The 14,650-nt window shown below is 38.7% G+C and overlaps 1 gene segment (V, D, J or C); it reads right to left on the reverse strand.

The window, feature by feature from the left end:
• Positions 1–6,805: 6,805 nt before the first annotated feature.
• LOC121438477 lies at positions 6,806–7,305 on the reverse strand. The segment is given in 2 exon segments: positions 6,806–7,176; positions 7,260–7,305. Coding segments are annotated over 2 exon segments (417 nt in total).
• Between the last annotated feature and the right edge of the window lie 7,345 nt (positions 7,306–14,650).

The raw sequence follows: 14,650 nt of genomic DNA on the forward strand, positions 1-14,650 counted from the left end.
TCTCTTCTGATTGATTTTAGTTTGAAGTCAGTTTTGTTAGAAATTAGTATGGCCACACCTGCTTTTTGCTTAGGACCATTTGCTTGAAACACCTTTTCCCAACCCTTTACTCTGAGTAGGTGCCTGTCTTTGTGGTTGAGATGTGTTTCTTGCAAACAGCAGAATGTTGGATCCTGTTTTCGTATCCAATCTTTTAGCCTGTGCCTTTTTTATAGGTGAATTGAGCCCATTAATATTAAGTGATATTAATGACCAGTGGTTGTTTACTCCGGTTATTCTTATTGCTTTTGGTAGTAGAGATTGTGTGTCTCCTTTCTTTGAGATGTGCTCGTGAAGGGTCATTAGATGCCTGGGTTATTGTAGGCAGTGTTGGCAGTGTTGGATTCCTTGGGTTGCGATTTTCCTTCTATTACTTTTTGTAGGGCTGGATTTGTGGCTACGTATTGTTTAAATTTGTTCTTATCCTGGAATGTCTTGTTTTCTCCATTGATAGTGAACGATAGCTTGGCTGGGTATAGTAGTTTGGGTTTGCATCCATGGTCTCTTAGCTTCTGCAGAACCTCTATCCAGGACCTTCTGGCTTTCATAGTTTCCATCGAGAAGTCAGGTGTAAGTCTGATCGGTTTACCTTTATAAGTTACTTGCCCTTTTTCTTTTGCAGCTCTTAATATTCTTTCTTTAACCTGTATATTTTGTGTTTTGATTATTATATGGCGCGGAGATGTTTTTCTTTGATCCAGTCTGTTTGGTGTTCTGTATGCTTCTTGAATATTTAAATGAATATCTTTCTTTAAGTTGGGAAAGTTTTCTTCCGTAATTTTGTTGAAAATATTTTCTGAGCCTTTGAGCTGTGACTCTTCTCCTTCTTCTATTCCTATTATTCTTAGGTTTGGTTTTTTTATTGTGTCCCATAGTTCCTGAATGTTTTGTGTTGAGATTTTGTTGGCTTTGCTCTTTTCTTTGATCTGTTCGTTTATTTTCTCTATGGTGTCCTCAGCATCTGAGAGTCTTTCTTCTAGCTCTTGTATTCTATTGATTATGCTTGTTTCTGTAGACTCTGCTCGTTGGCCTAGATTTTCCATATCCAGCTGGTCCTCAGTTTGTATTTTCTTCTTTGCCTTCATTTCAGTTTTCAATTCTTGAACTGTTTCCATTACCTGTTTGATGGTTTTTTCTTGGTTTCCCAGGGTATCATGTACATATTTACTCATTTCTTCAAACTTTTTGTTATACTTCTCATCCATTTCTATAAGGGCATTTTTTACATGTTGTTTAAGGGACTCTATTATCTTCATAAAGTTGATTTTTTCCACTTCTTCTGTGTTAGGTTGTTCAAATACTTCTGTTGTAAGATCATTGGGTTCTGATGTTTTCATGTTGTTTTTCGGATTATTGGGTGAGTTCTTGCCTTGGCGCCTGCCCATCTCCTCCTATTGATCCTATCCAATGGATCCTTTAGAAACCGGATCAGGTTTCCCTGCTGGCCAAGGGCTCCGCTTACAAAATGCCATCACTCTCTTTTGTGGTTCCTGCTGCAGGCCAAGAACCCTCTCAACCCCTCCGAAGGATCTTCAGGACAGGACCAGGCTCCCCTTGTGCCAGTGACCTGGCCAACCAAAGGCCTACCTCTTTGATTCAATTGTAGTAGGGCAATCTGCTCTCCTTATTGCCCGCCTGTCCCAGCTGCTTGGGTCTGGCCGCCGCTCTGCCGCATCTGGCGCCACCGCCGTGCTGCCGCCGCTGCGCCACTGTGCATCTGGCGCCGCTGCTGCTGTGCCTCTGTGCGTCTGGCGCCACTGCTGTGCCTCTGTGCGTCTGGCGCCGCCGCCACTGCTCCTCTGTGCATCTGGCGCCACAGCCGCTGCGCCTCTGTGCCGACAAATAGGAAAATTAAAGCCATATGTAGCCAATATCACAATGAATTTATGGGGTCGTGACCTATTACAACAATGGAATACCAAATTAACATTCCTGCTAAATTTAGAGCCTATATTTCTGAGAATAATATTAAAAGATATTACAAATGGAGAAAACCGGCCATTCGGGCTGTACAAAAACAAGCAATTGATGTCCCTTCAGAGATACCAACAGCCTTGCCTCTAAAATGGTTGACTGAGAAACCAATATGGACAAAGCAATGGCCTTTAGCTGAGGAAAAGTTACAGGCTTTAGAACAGCTGGTACAAGAACATTTAGATGCTGGACATATAGAAGAATCTACCAGCCCTTGGAATTCTCCTGTATTTGTGGTTAAGAAAAAATCAGGTAAATGGAGAATGGTGACAGATCTCAGGGCCATCAACAAGGTTATTCAACCTATGGGCCCTCTGCAATCTGGAATTCCTTTGCCCTCTTTATTACCAAAAGGATGGCCTCTCATAGTTATTGATTTAAAGGATTGTTTTTTCACTATACCTTTGCAAAAAGAAGATAGAGAAAAATTTGCCTTCACAGTGCCTACTTATAACAATTCTCAACCTTCGAGGAGGTACCACTGGACCGTTCTCCCCCAGGGTATGTTAAATAGCCCCTCCCTGTGCCAATATTTTGTGAACCAACCATTGCAAATAATACGCAAGAAATTTCCCAAATCTATAGTATACCATTACATGGACGACAACTTGTTATCCGATTCAAACATGGATACCTTGAACAGACTGTTTGAAGAAATAAAGATACTTTTACCTAAATGGGGATTGCAAATAGCTCCTGAAAAGATTCAGAAGGGAGATTCTGTTAATTATTTATGTTATAAAATAGGTTTGTAAAAAATTAAGAGACAAAAAGCACAAATTAGGAGAGATCGCCTACAGACTCTTAATGACTTTCAAAGACTGTTAGGAGACATTTCCAGTCTATGACCAGCTATTGGAATAACACCTGATATAATAATTCATTTGAACAAAACTTTGGATGGTGATAAAGATTTAAACAGTCGCAGAGAATTAACAGCTGAAGCAGAAAAGGAACTGACAATGATTGAGGAAAAATTACAACAGGCACATGTGGACAGGGTGACTCCAGAGCTCGATTGTATTCTCGTCATACTACCATCAAAAATTTCTCCTACAGGAATTTTAATGCAGAGAGATGATATTATTTTGGAATAGATCTTTTTACCACATAAACCAAGTAAGAAACTGAAAACTTATGTGGAAAAAGTCTCTGAGTTAATTATAAATGGCAAGCTGAGACTTCATCAACTAGCAGGCATAGACCCAGCAGAAATTATAGTGCCTTTCACTGCTGATGAACTAAAGAAATTATGGGAAGATAATGAACCATGGCAAAGAGCTTGTGCTAATTTTTTGGGAGACATTAATAACAACTATCCAAAAAGCAAGTGGCTTAACTTCATAAAGAGATCTTCTTGGATTCTTCCTCGAATCGTCCGTGATGCTCCAATAACTGGAGCCCGTACATTCTATACTGATGCCAATAAATCAGGGAAGGCAGGTTACAAATCAGAAAACTTGGATAAGGTGGAACAAAGTCCGTATAATTCTGTCCAGAAGGCGGAATTATATGCCATTCTTATGGTGCTAAGGGATTTTAAAGAACCTATTAATATGGTTACAGATTCACAATACGCAGAAAGAGTTATTTTACATATTGAAACTGCTGAATTTATACCTGATGATACTGAACTAACCTCATTGTTCCTCCAGGTTCAAGATTTGATCAGGAAAAGGCTTTGCCCTATGTACATAACACACATCCGATCCCATACAGGTCTGCCAGGTCCTCTAGCACAGGGTAATGGAGAAATTGATCAATTATTGATTGGTAGTGTGCTACAAGCCTCTGAATTTCATAAAAAACATCATGTTAATAGCAAAGGTTTGAAGAAAGAGTTTTCTATTACATGGCAACAAGCTAAGGAGATTGTAAAAAAATGCCCTACTTGCTCTTTCTATAACCAAACGCCACTGCCTGCAGGGGCTAATCCAAAGGGCACCCAAAGGAATGAAATCTGGCAGATGGATGTGTTCCACTTTGCAGAATTTGGCAAATTAAAATATGTTCATCACACCATTGACACTTATTCAGGCTTTCAGTGGGCAACTGCTTTAAGTTCAGAAAAAGCTGATTCAGTAATCACCCATTTATTAGAAGTCATGGCTATCATGGGTATACCTATACAAATAAAGACGGATAATGGTCCTGCTTATGTTTCTAGGAAAATGAAACAGTTTTTTGATTATTACAATATCAAGCATGTTACAGGTATACCATACAATCCTACAGGTCAAGCAGTCATAGAAAGATCAAATCGAACTATAAAGGATATGTTGAACAAACAGAAAGGGGTGGAAAACACCCCCAGGAATAGGCTACATAATGCTTTGTTAACCTTGAATTTTCTCAACAGTAATGAGAAGGGAACAACGGCTGCAGAAAGACATTGGATAATGGAAAAGTCTACTGAACTAAATCAACCAGTTTATTTCAAGGATGTGCTGACCTCACAATGGAAGCCAGGAGATGTGCTACGTTGGGGAAGGGGTTTTGCTCTTATCTCCACAGGTGAGGAATAATTGTGGATACCATCAAAATTAATAAATGTTCGGTTTGAAGAAGAGAAGCCACTTGGAAAAGATAAATAACAATTCTTGCATAAGGATGGCGAACATACTGATGGTAAGAAATAGAGATAGGTTGGAGGCAGGGTTATTTCTTATCTCCACAGGAAAATACTCATCTTCAAAGAAATTGAGGGACCCTGAATATTTAATTACTGATGGATGGACACATTTTGTAAGTATTAATTTTTATTTATATGTCTTATTAAACATTTCTTTATAAATGTATAGAGCTGGTTTTGAAGTTGGACTCTGGCTCAGTCCCTCTCCAATTCCAAGCCTGTTAGTAAGAAAAAAACCCAGAGTTTCTGGAGTTTCTGTCTCATGTCAAGAGCCATGATATGGGACAGAAAGAAATATGAGTTTAGAAAACATCTTTGCTTTTCTTCATATCTATCATACTTTTCATTGAATATATATATCATGCCTTTCATTGAATATATATATATATATGTATGTCTATATATGTCTACAAAATTAATGTTTAAGTTTTTCACAATGAACAATGAGTTTTTCCTGAAGTGACATTTGAAGTTTCCAGGAAGAAGATGAGGCCCCATAACAACAACTCCACCTAGTTGATATGACGTCATGATACTGATAGCGCTACTGCAAGACCTGCTTTGGATACCAGCTGCACAAGACGATCCCAACTTGGTTAGCTGAAATGGTGCACATCTTGTACAACATTCTGGCCAGACCTCCACAAAATACTCAGAGACTATTTGCAATTTTAAAAGACATTGATCCTGAAATTTAACCATCATTTTACTTTCACAGGATCCCCCAGAAAGAACGTTGCCCTCATGAGAGCTGGAAGTAATTTTAGAGGACGACGTCCCCTCTCCCAGTAAAGTTTACCCCTGGGTTTAGGGACATCATTTAGGGGTTGGGAGGTTGGGGGAGGAATTTTATAAGCTCAGGGATCATTTTGAAAAAAAAAAGAGGGAATGATGGGATAATAGATTTATAATTGTGAGTTACTGCTTTTAGACAAATATATTGGTATAGATTCTTGTATATTGATACAAAGTTAAATTATATTGACTATTGTATACATGCATGTTTCTGTCTCTGTTTAAAACATTTTTTATGTATTGACATATATTGTATTGATAAATATATATTGTATATATTTACCATATTGCAGTGTACATTTCTACCTCTGATTAAGATACTTATATAATGTTTGTGTATTGATATATATTTACCATATTGCAATGTATATTTGTACAGTGTTTATATTTGGAGGTCATTATCCTCATTTGTTACACAGTTGTTTATTGTCTTAGTCTTTAAGGTAGATATATATTGAGAATTATATAGATAAATAGTCATCTAAGTTTGTCATTTATAATTAGACTAATCAGGTTCTTTAGATATATAGAGATTATACTCAGTATAGATAGATAATCTTCAACCTCTTCAAAGAGCTGTAGAAAATGGCCTTTAATCTAACTCAGAGTTTCGTGATAGTGAGACACAATTGCTCCTGGCAACACCGCTCTATTCCCGAGAGAATGTTAAGCACCAAAGACACTCCACCTGGAGCCTTTCTATTTGGCAGAACTGGCCTTTGGGCAAAGAAATGCCCATACCTCAACCACTGACACAGATACAGAGCCTGCATCAATGGATAAAACAAGACTGTCATATCCTGCCAAGACAGGGTAAGATAGTTTTGAAAAGTTCCTTGCCTTTAATAATGGTATGTCAGTTATGTTAGGCCTTAGCCAAAATTGGTTGACTCAACATTGCAAACGAGACTTTGGGTGATTGCCCAGGTAGTCAGTTGTCTCTGTCAATTGTTGCACATTTTGAATATATCTCGTTTGTTGAGTAGTGTTTATTCTCTTCTCAGATCTTTGACTGAGTTGAAGATTATATAATTGTAGTTACTCTTTACATTATTTGGACTCCTTGAGATAGAATGTTTAGCAAAGCTTTTGTTCTCAATATTGTTTGTTATATTTATTATTTGTTGTTATTGTATGTAGTTGTATTTGGTTTAGTTCTGTCTTATTTAGACAAAAAGGGGAGATGTAGGGATAAGTCCCACCCCTTAGGGGGCGTGTTCGCCCCGGGCTAATGTCTGCCTATAAATATGGCGAGCATGCTCCGAGCTGTCTCTTCTGCTTTCCTGGTCTCCGCGGGAACGGTGGTTCTGTAAGTCTATTTCTACATTAAAACTATATATATTTTTACAATCTGTCTGCATTCATTTACGCTGCTACAGTGTCTCCCTTTGGAGGTTTTTGTGCAGGCTCACACTGGAGTTCTCTCACTGTGTATCTGGCACAGTAGTACATGGCTGTGTCCTCAGTTTGCAGACTGCTCAGTTTTAAGAAAACTTGGCTCTTGGAGATGTCCCTGGTGATGGTGATTCGGGACTGAAGAGTTGAATTATAATCTGTGCCTCCACCACTCCATATTGCTCCCATCCACTCCAGACTCTTTCCTGGAGGTTGGCGGACCCAGTATATATGATAGCTGGTTAATGAGAATCCAGAGACAGTGCAGGTGAGAGACAGGGTCTGTGATGGTTGCACTAAGCCAGGTCCTGACTCCTTCAGCTGTATCTGGGACAGGGCACCTAGGGACAAGCAACATCACCATCAGTCAATAACACATAGATGAAAAACCTGCATACCTTTCCTGAAATCCTGAAGCACTTACAGCTTGGAAATGTCACCAGGAAGAGGAGCAGCACCAGGACTGCCATGCTGTGTTGGAGGCTCTAGTCAGAAGGAGATAGAGTCTCTCAGCTTGGCCTTGGATTTCATCCTGAGCTTGAGGATTGCTTTGCATTGGGGGAGGTCCCAGAGACAATAAAGGAAGCACAGGCAATGTTTCCAATTTCTCCTCCAGGAAACTGAGATTTGCTTTGTGCTCTTAGAGATACTGAATATTGAACCTCAGTAACATTGACTTGATGCTGTCTGGATTTCCAATTCCAGAGAAACAGGAAACATTAAGAGTTATTTGGTACACCCCTTAGAAGCAAAGCATGGAAGCATTAATGAGGTACACATTCATTCTGTGAAGGCAGAGGAAATACCAGGTTCTTAATGGATTTATTTATCTCTGTAACTTCTAGTAGAGAATTTAATTGGTATTGCTATACTGGTTATCAGAAATCATGTTTAAGGAACTACTTAAAATTCTTTTGCTTGGTGTCTGTGGAGTTGTCTCATTCTTGTAACTTCTCAGGAAATAACTTGTGAGGAAGCAGCTCACACACATTTCATACATGTGATTTCACATGTTTATCTGTATGGAAATCTGTGGGACTGATTTGGGTCACGTCTTATTAGGCTCAGATTTCACGTTCTAACTTAGGAACATTCTAACTGTATACTAGATTTCATTCTTCTTAATTTATTTTAGTCTATGCATGAAATTTTATATCTTTCTCTGTTACTCTCCTCAGCAGGTAGTCAATTATAGTTTCCTAAATTGCTTTGGTAAGTTATAGGATGCTCATAACACTTCATAAAAATCAACAACATGTAGCCAGGTTAGAGGGTTATGTTCACTGAAGTAATAACAAGACAGAGAACTTTAAGTGATCACAAGAAGTGGACTGGAAGTCAGATATGAACATGGGGAACACTGACTTGAATGATAGTCAAGGCAGAGATAACAAGAGTTTCTAGTGTGTTTTCCTGTGTCTTGTTAATGCAAATCAACAGGGAAGGGAAGTGCAGAGCTAGAACCAACCTGTAAAGTCACGACTCAGGAAATGTCTGTCTAACTTGGCATTAGAGACATCACAATTTGTCTGCATTATTTCTTTATGGATAGTCTTTTCACTTTTTACTGTGAAATTCAGTGGTAGAAACTGCTCTTCACTTTAATGAAAGCCCTGATCACCATATGTGGTATGATTTCAACGTTCCCTCTATTTTTTATTGCTTCAGGGTTATAAAAAGATTTTTTTTAGACATAATGCTTGGTATGTTTCATCTTGGGTTTGTTTGATATTTTCATTATGGTTACAATAATCTGGAAAGGAATATCTTAGAAATAAATGCACATTTTTTATACTATATTGGGAAACGAGGTATAAATTTACTTATTTAAATATTTTTTGTCCTTAGTTAATTCAGAGATATTGTCTAAGGTTTCTATTTCTGTGAAAAGACACCATGACTCCAGCTGTTATAAGGAAACTGTATAATTTAGGGGACTTTCCTGCAGCTACAGAAGTTCAGACCATTCTCTTCCTGGCAGGAAAAAAGGCAGCGTACAGTAAGTCATGATGCTGGAGGAATAGTTGTGAGTCCAAGAACTTGTAAGGAACAAGAACTCAGCTGACAGACTGGGCAGCACCTTGAGCATAGAAAGCCTCAAAGCCTGCCCTCCACAGTGACACATTTCCTCCAACCAGGCTGTGCCCATTCCAGTAATTCCACATATCTGAAAAGTGTCACTCCCTTTGAGACTGTGTGGGCCAATTTCATTCAAACTCCCACATGTGTTTGTGTCCATATCCCATACTCTCTTATTCCTTGGGTTTCTCTTTTTCGATGAGACTCTCGAGAAGGAAGTCACTTGGAAAACAGCATTTGCAAAGGGAATTCATTCATGGTAAAGTCACACATTATTCACTATTATCTTCTATTTGAATGGTGTATCCTTATTCTTAAGGGTTTATTCAGTCTTTTGTTTAATAATGTAATGTGGGTAGATGGATGCTCACTTAATGGATCATGTAGAATTAACAGTACCAGCCTGTCCACTTTTGTGGTGGTCAGAATCTTTTTACACAATAAAAACTAGGGTCATCATGGAAAAAGGAACCTTATTTGAAAAAAAATACCTACATTATATTTGTATGATTAATAACTGATGTAAGTGGGCTCAGACAGATATAGACATTGCCTTCCATGGGCAGGAGGTGTTTGTGCATTGTATAAGGAAACAGGTTGTACAACCATGGAGAGCAAGTCTATGAATTGAGATTATTTGTGATCTCAGATTAAGTTCCCACTTTCAAGTTTCTATCTTGATTTCACGTCCTAATTTTCCTCCATGCTGGTCTTTAATATTTAAGATTACACAAACCCTTTCCTTTCCATGTTGCTGACCACATCCATAGGTAGCAGATTAGGATAGTTTAAAACTTTTCTGATGAAAGAATGGGTTGAGCATGGTGACAGTGTGTATAACTGCAACCATAATCACAGATACAGTCACACTTTTAGGTACAGCCACACTCTGCATCACATACTCACAGAGAATTGCACATACAGATATGGTCACAAATAAAATTATGTGGGGACAAGCCATGCTAATTGAAGTCTGAACAGGTCACCCAAAGGAAGTTCTTCCAGTCAACATTACCTGGGACTCTGGCACACTGAGAAATTTAAGTAAGAGGTCCGAGTCTCAGTAGATTACCCTGAATAAATACCTGTTAGCAGGAAAGAACCACAAACTGAGATAATCCAACACCCACCCAAGAGCAGACCATTCAAAGATAATGTCTGACATTCCAACCACTGTAGATAGAACCACCTGCCAGAGCACCTCACCAGGACACCTTTACACAAATGTCAGCCAATCAGGGGTCCTAAACCTCAGAAGCCCATCACCCCCACCTCTATTGCTATAAAAACCCTATTCTAATTGAGCTCAAGGCTCTCTGGATATTCCAATATCTTGGACATTAGGAGAGACAGAGTTTGCAAACTTGATTAAAATAAAGGCTTGGTGTCCTTTCTTGGCTTTTGTGGGGACCCCGAGGATTTGGGCATAACAATTATACATTCAAACACACACACAGACACAGATACATACACATGCATGCACACACACACGCACATACACACACCACCACCACATCCACATCCACATGTAGAAATAATTATTCATAAGCAGAGGGGTTGAATTTCTTTCTTCCTGTCTTTTTCACAGGGCCACTCTTGTTGGCTTGGTCTCACAATGTAGACCAAGCTGATACTGAACCATGTCACTGTCTCTCAACCATCTCATACAGAGTTCTTTAAACTTTGAAATTATTTTTTCATATAATAAATCTGATCATTATTCTCTTCCCTCATGTCTTTCCTCTTTTACAACTTGCTCACCTTCATAAAAATCATAGTTTTACTGCCAATTTTGGGACCAGACTCATGACATTCATTTCATTTTGACAATTAATGGGTTGAAAATCCAGAATTGACAATACTTTTTCATTTAAAATTTTTATATGAAATATATGTTTGTTCTAAAGTTTATAACATTTTTATTAATGTTTACAATAAATAGTGCTACAATTCAGGCCAGAGGAGACCGCTCAGTAGTACGGTGCCTGCCTCACAGAATGAGTGTTTCAGTTTGATTTTTAGCATTTAACTGTGAAGCTGGTGGTGATGATTTATCCTTATATTCTCAGAAGTGGTGAGGTTTTGAAAGGAGCTTCTCTGGATCTTGCTATCTAACCATTCCATCTGACCCTCCTGAACTGTAGGTTTAGTGTGAGACCCTCAAAAAATAAGGTATAAGTCAACTGAGGAATACACAAGTTTTCCCATTCATGTGATGTGGAGACACCATAATGACTGGAACTCACACAAACTAGTCTAACCATTTGTGATCTCCGGGCCATGGTGCGGGAAGTCCTTCTGTCTATGTGTTGCTTTTATTTGATAATAAATAAGATTATTTTGGCCAATGGCTTAACAGAATATAGCCAGACTGGAAGAGATATATATGTAGCAACAGTAGGCAGAGTTAGTGAGACTCCATGTAGCTGCCAGAGGAGAGAGATGTGAGCCAACAGCCAAAATCTTGGCAGTAGGGCATGAACATCGTGGTAAAATTAAACAGAAATAGGTTAACCAAGGATATAAGAGCTAACGATCAACATGCTTAAGTGGTTGGCCAAGCAGTGATTTAAATAATATAGTTTCCACGTGATTATTTTGGGAGTCTGGGAGACTAGGAAATGAACAAACAACCTCTGGCAACAAGGCTATGTGATACAGCTTGTCTTTAAAATAAGGTGCACATTGATAGAAGAATGAACACATATCAAAATGTACAGAAATACACACATACATGGGGGCGTTTTTAGAGCGAGAGAGATGAAGAAAAAACAGTATATCAAATACATACATATATAAATATAATTTTATAAATATATTTTATAATTTTATACAATAAAAATGAATAAAATAAATACAAAAACTGAAAAACAATAATTTAAATAAACATATGGACACTTCAAAAATTGCTACACACTAAACCTGTAGAGAGTATCCCGAGTGTGATTTGGAGAAGAAGCTCAGACATAGAGGTGTCTGGCCCTTTTTGCCTCTCTCAACAGGCTCTCCTGTGACCCAGAGCTCTGTGCGCTCTTGGTGCCCCCTGCTGGTTCTTAGGTAACTGCAGGGAGGTTTGCATCTGAGCTCACAGTAGTATTCACTAACTTCGTACTTTGCACAGTAACACATGGCTGTGTCCTCAGACCTCAGACTGCCTATTTCCAGGTACAGAGTGTTCTTGTTCTTGTCACAGGAGATGGTGAATCAGATCTTCATGGCATCAGCATAGTAGTGGTTGAACTATTACCACCCTTAATGCATGAAAACCACTCCAGCCCCTTCTCTCATGCTGGGCAGACCCAGTTCATGTTACAGTTACTGAAGGTGCATCCACAGAGTCTCAGGAACTTTTCAGGCTTTACTAAGACTCCCCAAGACACCACCAACTGCACCTCTCACTGGACACCTGAAAGAGAAATCTGATCATAAAACTGACCAAAATCCATTTTTTCATTCTCATGCACACACATGACACACTGTCTCATCTCTATAAATTACATTTTAAAATAAAGACAAGAAAAAGTGAACTAAACCTCAAGTCCATGGTGGGTAGCCTGTTTTTAGTGCTAATCACTGAATGGGAAGACCTAGGAATTCAGGGCTGGGCTCCTTTGCCAGAGCTGCAGGACAAGGGCAGTGCTGGAGTTCATGGGCACAGCGAAGACTTATTTGCATGTCTTCCTGCTATAGGAAGCACTGGAGTTGGATCTCAAAGGAAGGCATCTCTCAAAGGAGATAATAGTAATCAAAGACAATAATGACATATATAGATATTGACACTGTATTGTAGTTCAGTATTCATTCTTTCCTGCTTAAGGATTCATCACCTATTTTTTTCTTTTGTGTAACTGCACAGAACTTGCTTTCTTTCCATGATATATGTTTCTATTGGATAAATGTATAACTAAACAGTTCCACACATATTTCTGTTTCTATACACAAGCTCATCCTTTCTCATCGTCTGTGCTGGACATTTCTACTTGCTGATATGTCTCTTAGATAGGGTCAGACCTGCAATGTGATCTTTGCAGAACTCCTTGTCTGTTATGGGAATACTTGGGAATTTTCTCAATTTTAATTATTTCCGAGACAATGCTGTTTCCAGCCAACAGTAGACTTAGAAATGAGACAAATCTTGTCATTGTTTCACTACCACTTTGCAGTTACATATTTCTATTTTCATCAAACTCACTTTCTGCATCCTTATGTTCTATTTTTGATTCATTTAAGCTTTCTACCATTATCATCTTCATGTTTACACCAGGCATCTCATGATTACATTTATGTTGTTTTAGCCTGGTTTTTATTTCATCCAATTAATATAATTATGATGCGGTGTAATAACCAGGCTAGCTTAATATGAAATGGTAAACTTTAATGAGCTTACAACACCAGGGATCCAGAGATGAAACCAGAAGTACAAAAAAAAGGACCATCGGGGCTCACACAGCCAGATTTATACATAAACATTAACCCTAGGCGAACACGCCCCTCAATGGGCTGGGCTTCCCCTACATAATTAGCATACCCTGCTATTTTGATTAAATTTTAGGATGACCTTGCTTTTTTTCAGTTGTTAACATTTTCTTAAATTCTCTTGTTTTCTCCATACTCAGTCCCTTTCTCTCAGCACAGCTCACTTTTGCTTTCACATCATCAGTATAACCCTGCCTTTGGTACCCTTTGTTTCTCCCATAAGATATCTTCCCTTCCAAGGGTTTTCATTCTAGTTCCAAAATCTACAAAACAGAAGTGAGAAAACCAAACACATAATCTAGGTTCTAAAATGATCAAAACAGGCAGTGTTCCTCCCCCATCAATCTCTATTCTACTGTTTGACACATGAATTTCTAGTGTCTTTCATGTTCCTCCTAGGCTGAATAAACACAGAGGAAAAGGAGGCAGAGAGAATATAAAAGGTGGAGCATGGGGAGCAGTGCTGTGAAATCCTGTGTACTGGATGTGTCATGGTAATCACATTCATGAACTCATAATGACTGCTGTTTTGTGTGTAAACCCTACATAAGACAAAGTGTGCCAAAACCCTAGTGGAGATTATTTTCAGACATTACCTCTTACTGAGGAGCTGTTGGCTGTAGAACATTCCTGTAGAGGAAGAATCCTTCTCATCTGAGACTGTAGTCATTGGTAGTTTCCGATGTTACACTGCTTGTCTCCATACTCATGCACATATGGCCAGCAATAAGTGTCATGTCATAAATACATGTCATAAAGTGGTGAGTGGTGAGAAACTTACATAGGGAAGGATATGAAAGGGAGTTGAATGGAAATAGCATAGAGATGTGATCATATTTAACTGTATACAAGCAGAGTATACAATTCTTTAAAAGAAAGAAAAATAGTACCTGCTGAATGACTAAATAGTTTAAAGAAGCTTTTGCTAAAGGTGATATGCAGGGGGTAGTCAAGACAACCCTCAGTAAGAAGAATAATGATGAAGGTGTAATACACATTATCTCAGCTGCTACACTGCAGTTACCATGATAATAAATTCAGCTTGGGACCAGTCCAAAATCAGAGAGAGAGAGAGAGAGACAGAGACAGAGAGAGAGAGAGAGAGAGAGAGAGAGAGAGAGAGAGAGAGAGCATGTATGGGTGAAGAAGTTGAGACCTAATGAGGTGGATGGTGTTTAGGGGGTGCCAAGAGTAAAATGAGTATTAGCTAGGTCACAAAATGGTTTATTTTAGCCTTCAGGGGGCATCAGGACAGGCTGA

Source organism: Microtus oregoni, unplaced genomic scaffold (assembly GCF_018167655.1).
Source record: "Microtus oregoni isolate MIOR12 unplaced genomic scaffold, Mior012 000056F_ref0000123, whole genome shotgun sequence".
Classification (NCBI taxonomy): Eukaryota; Metazoa; Chordata; class Mammalia; order Rodentia; family Cricetidae; genus Microtus; species Microtus oregoni.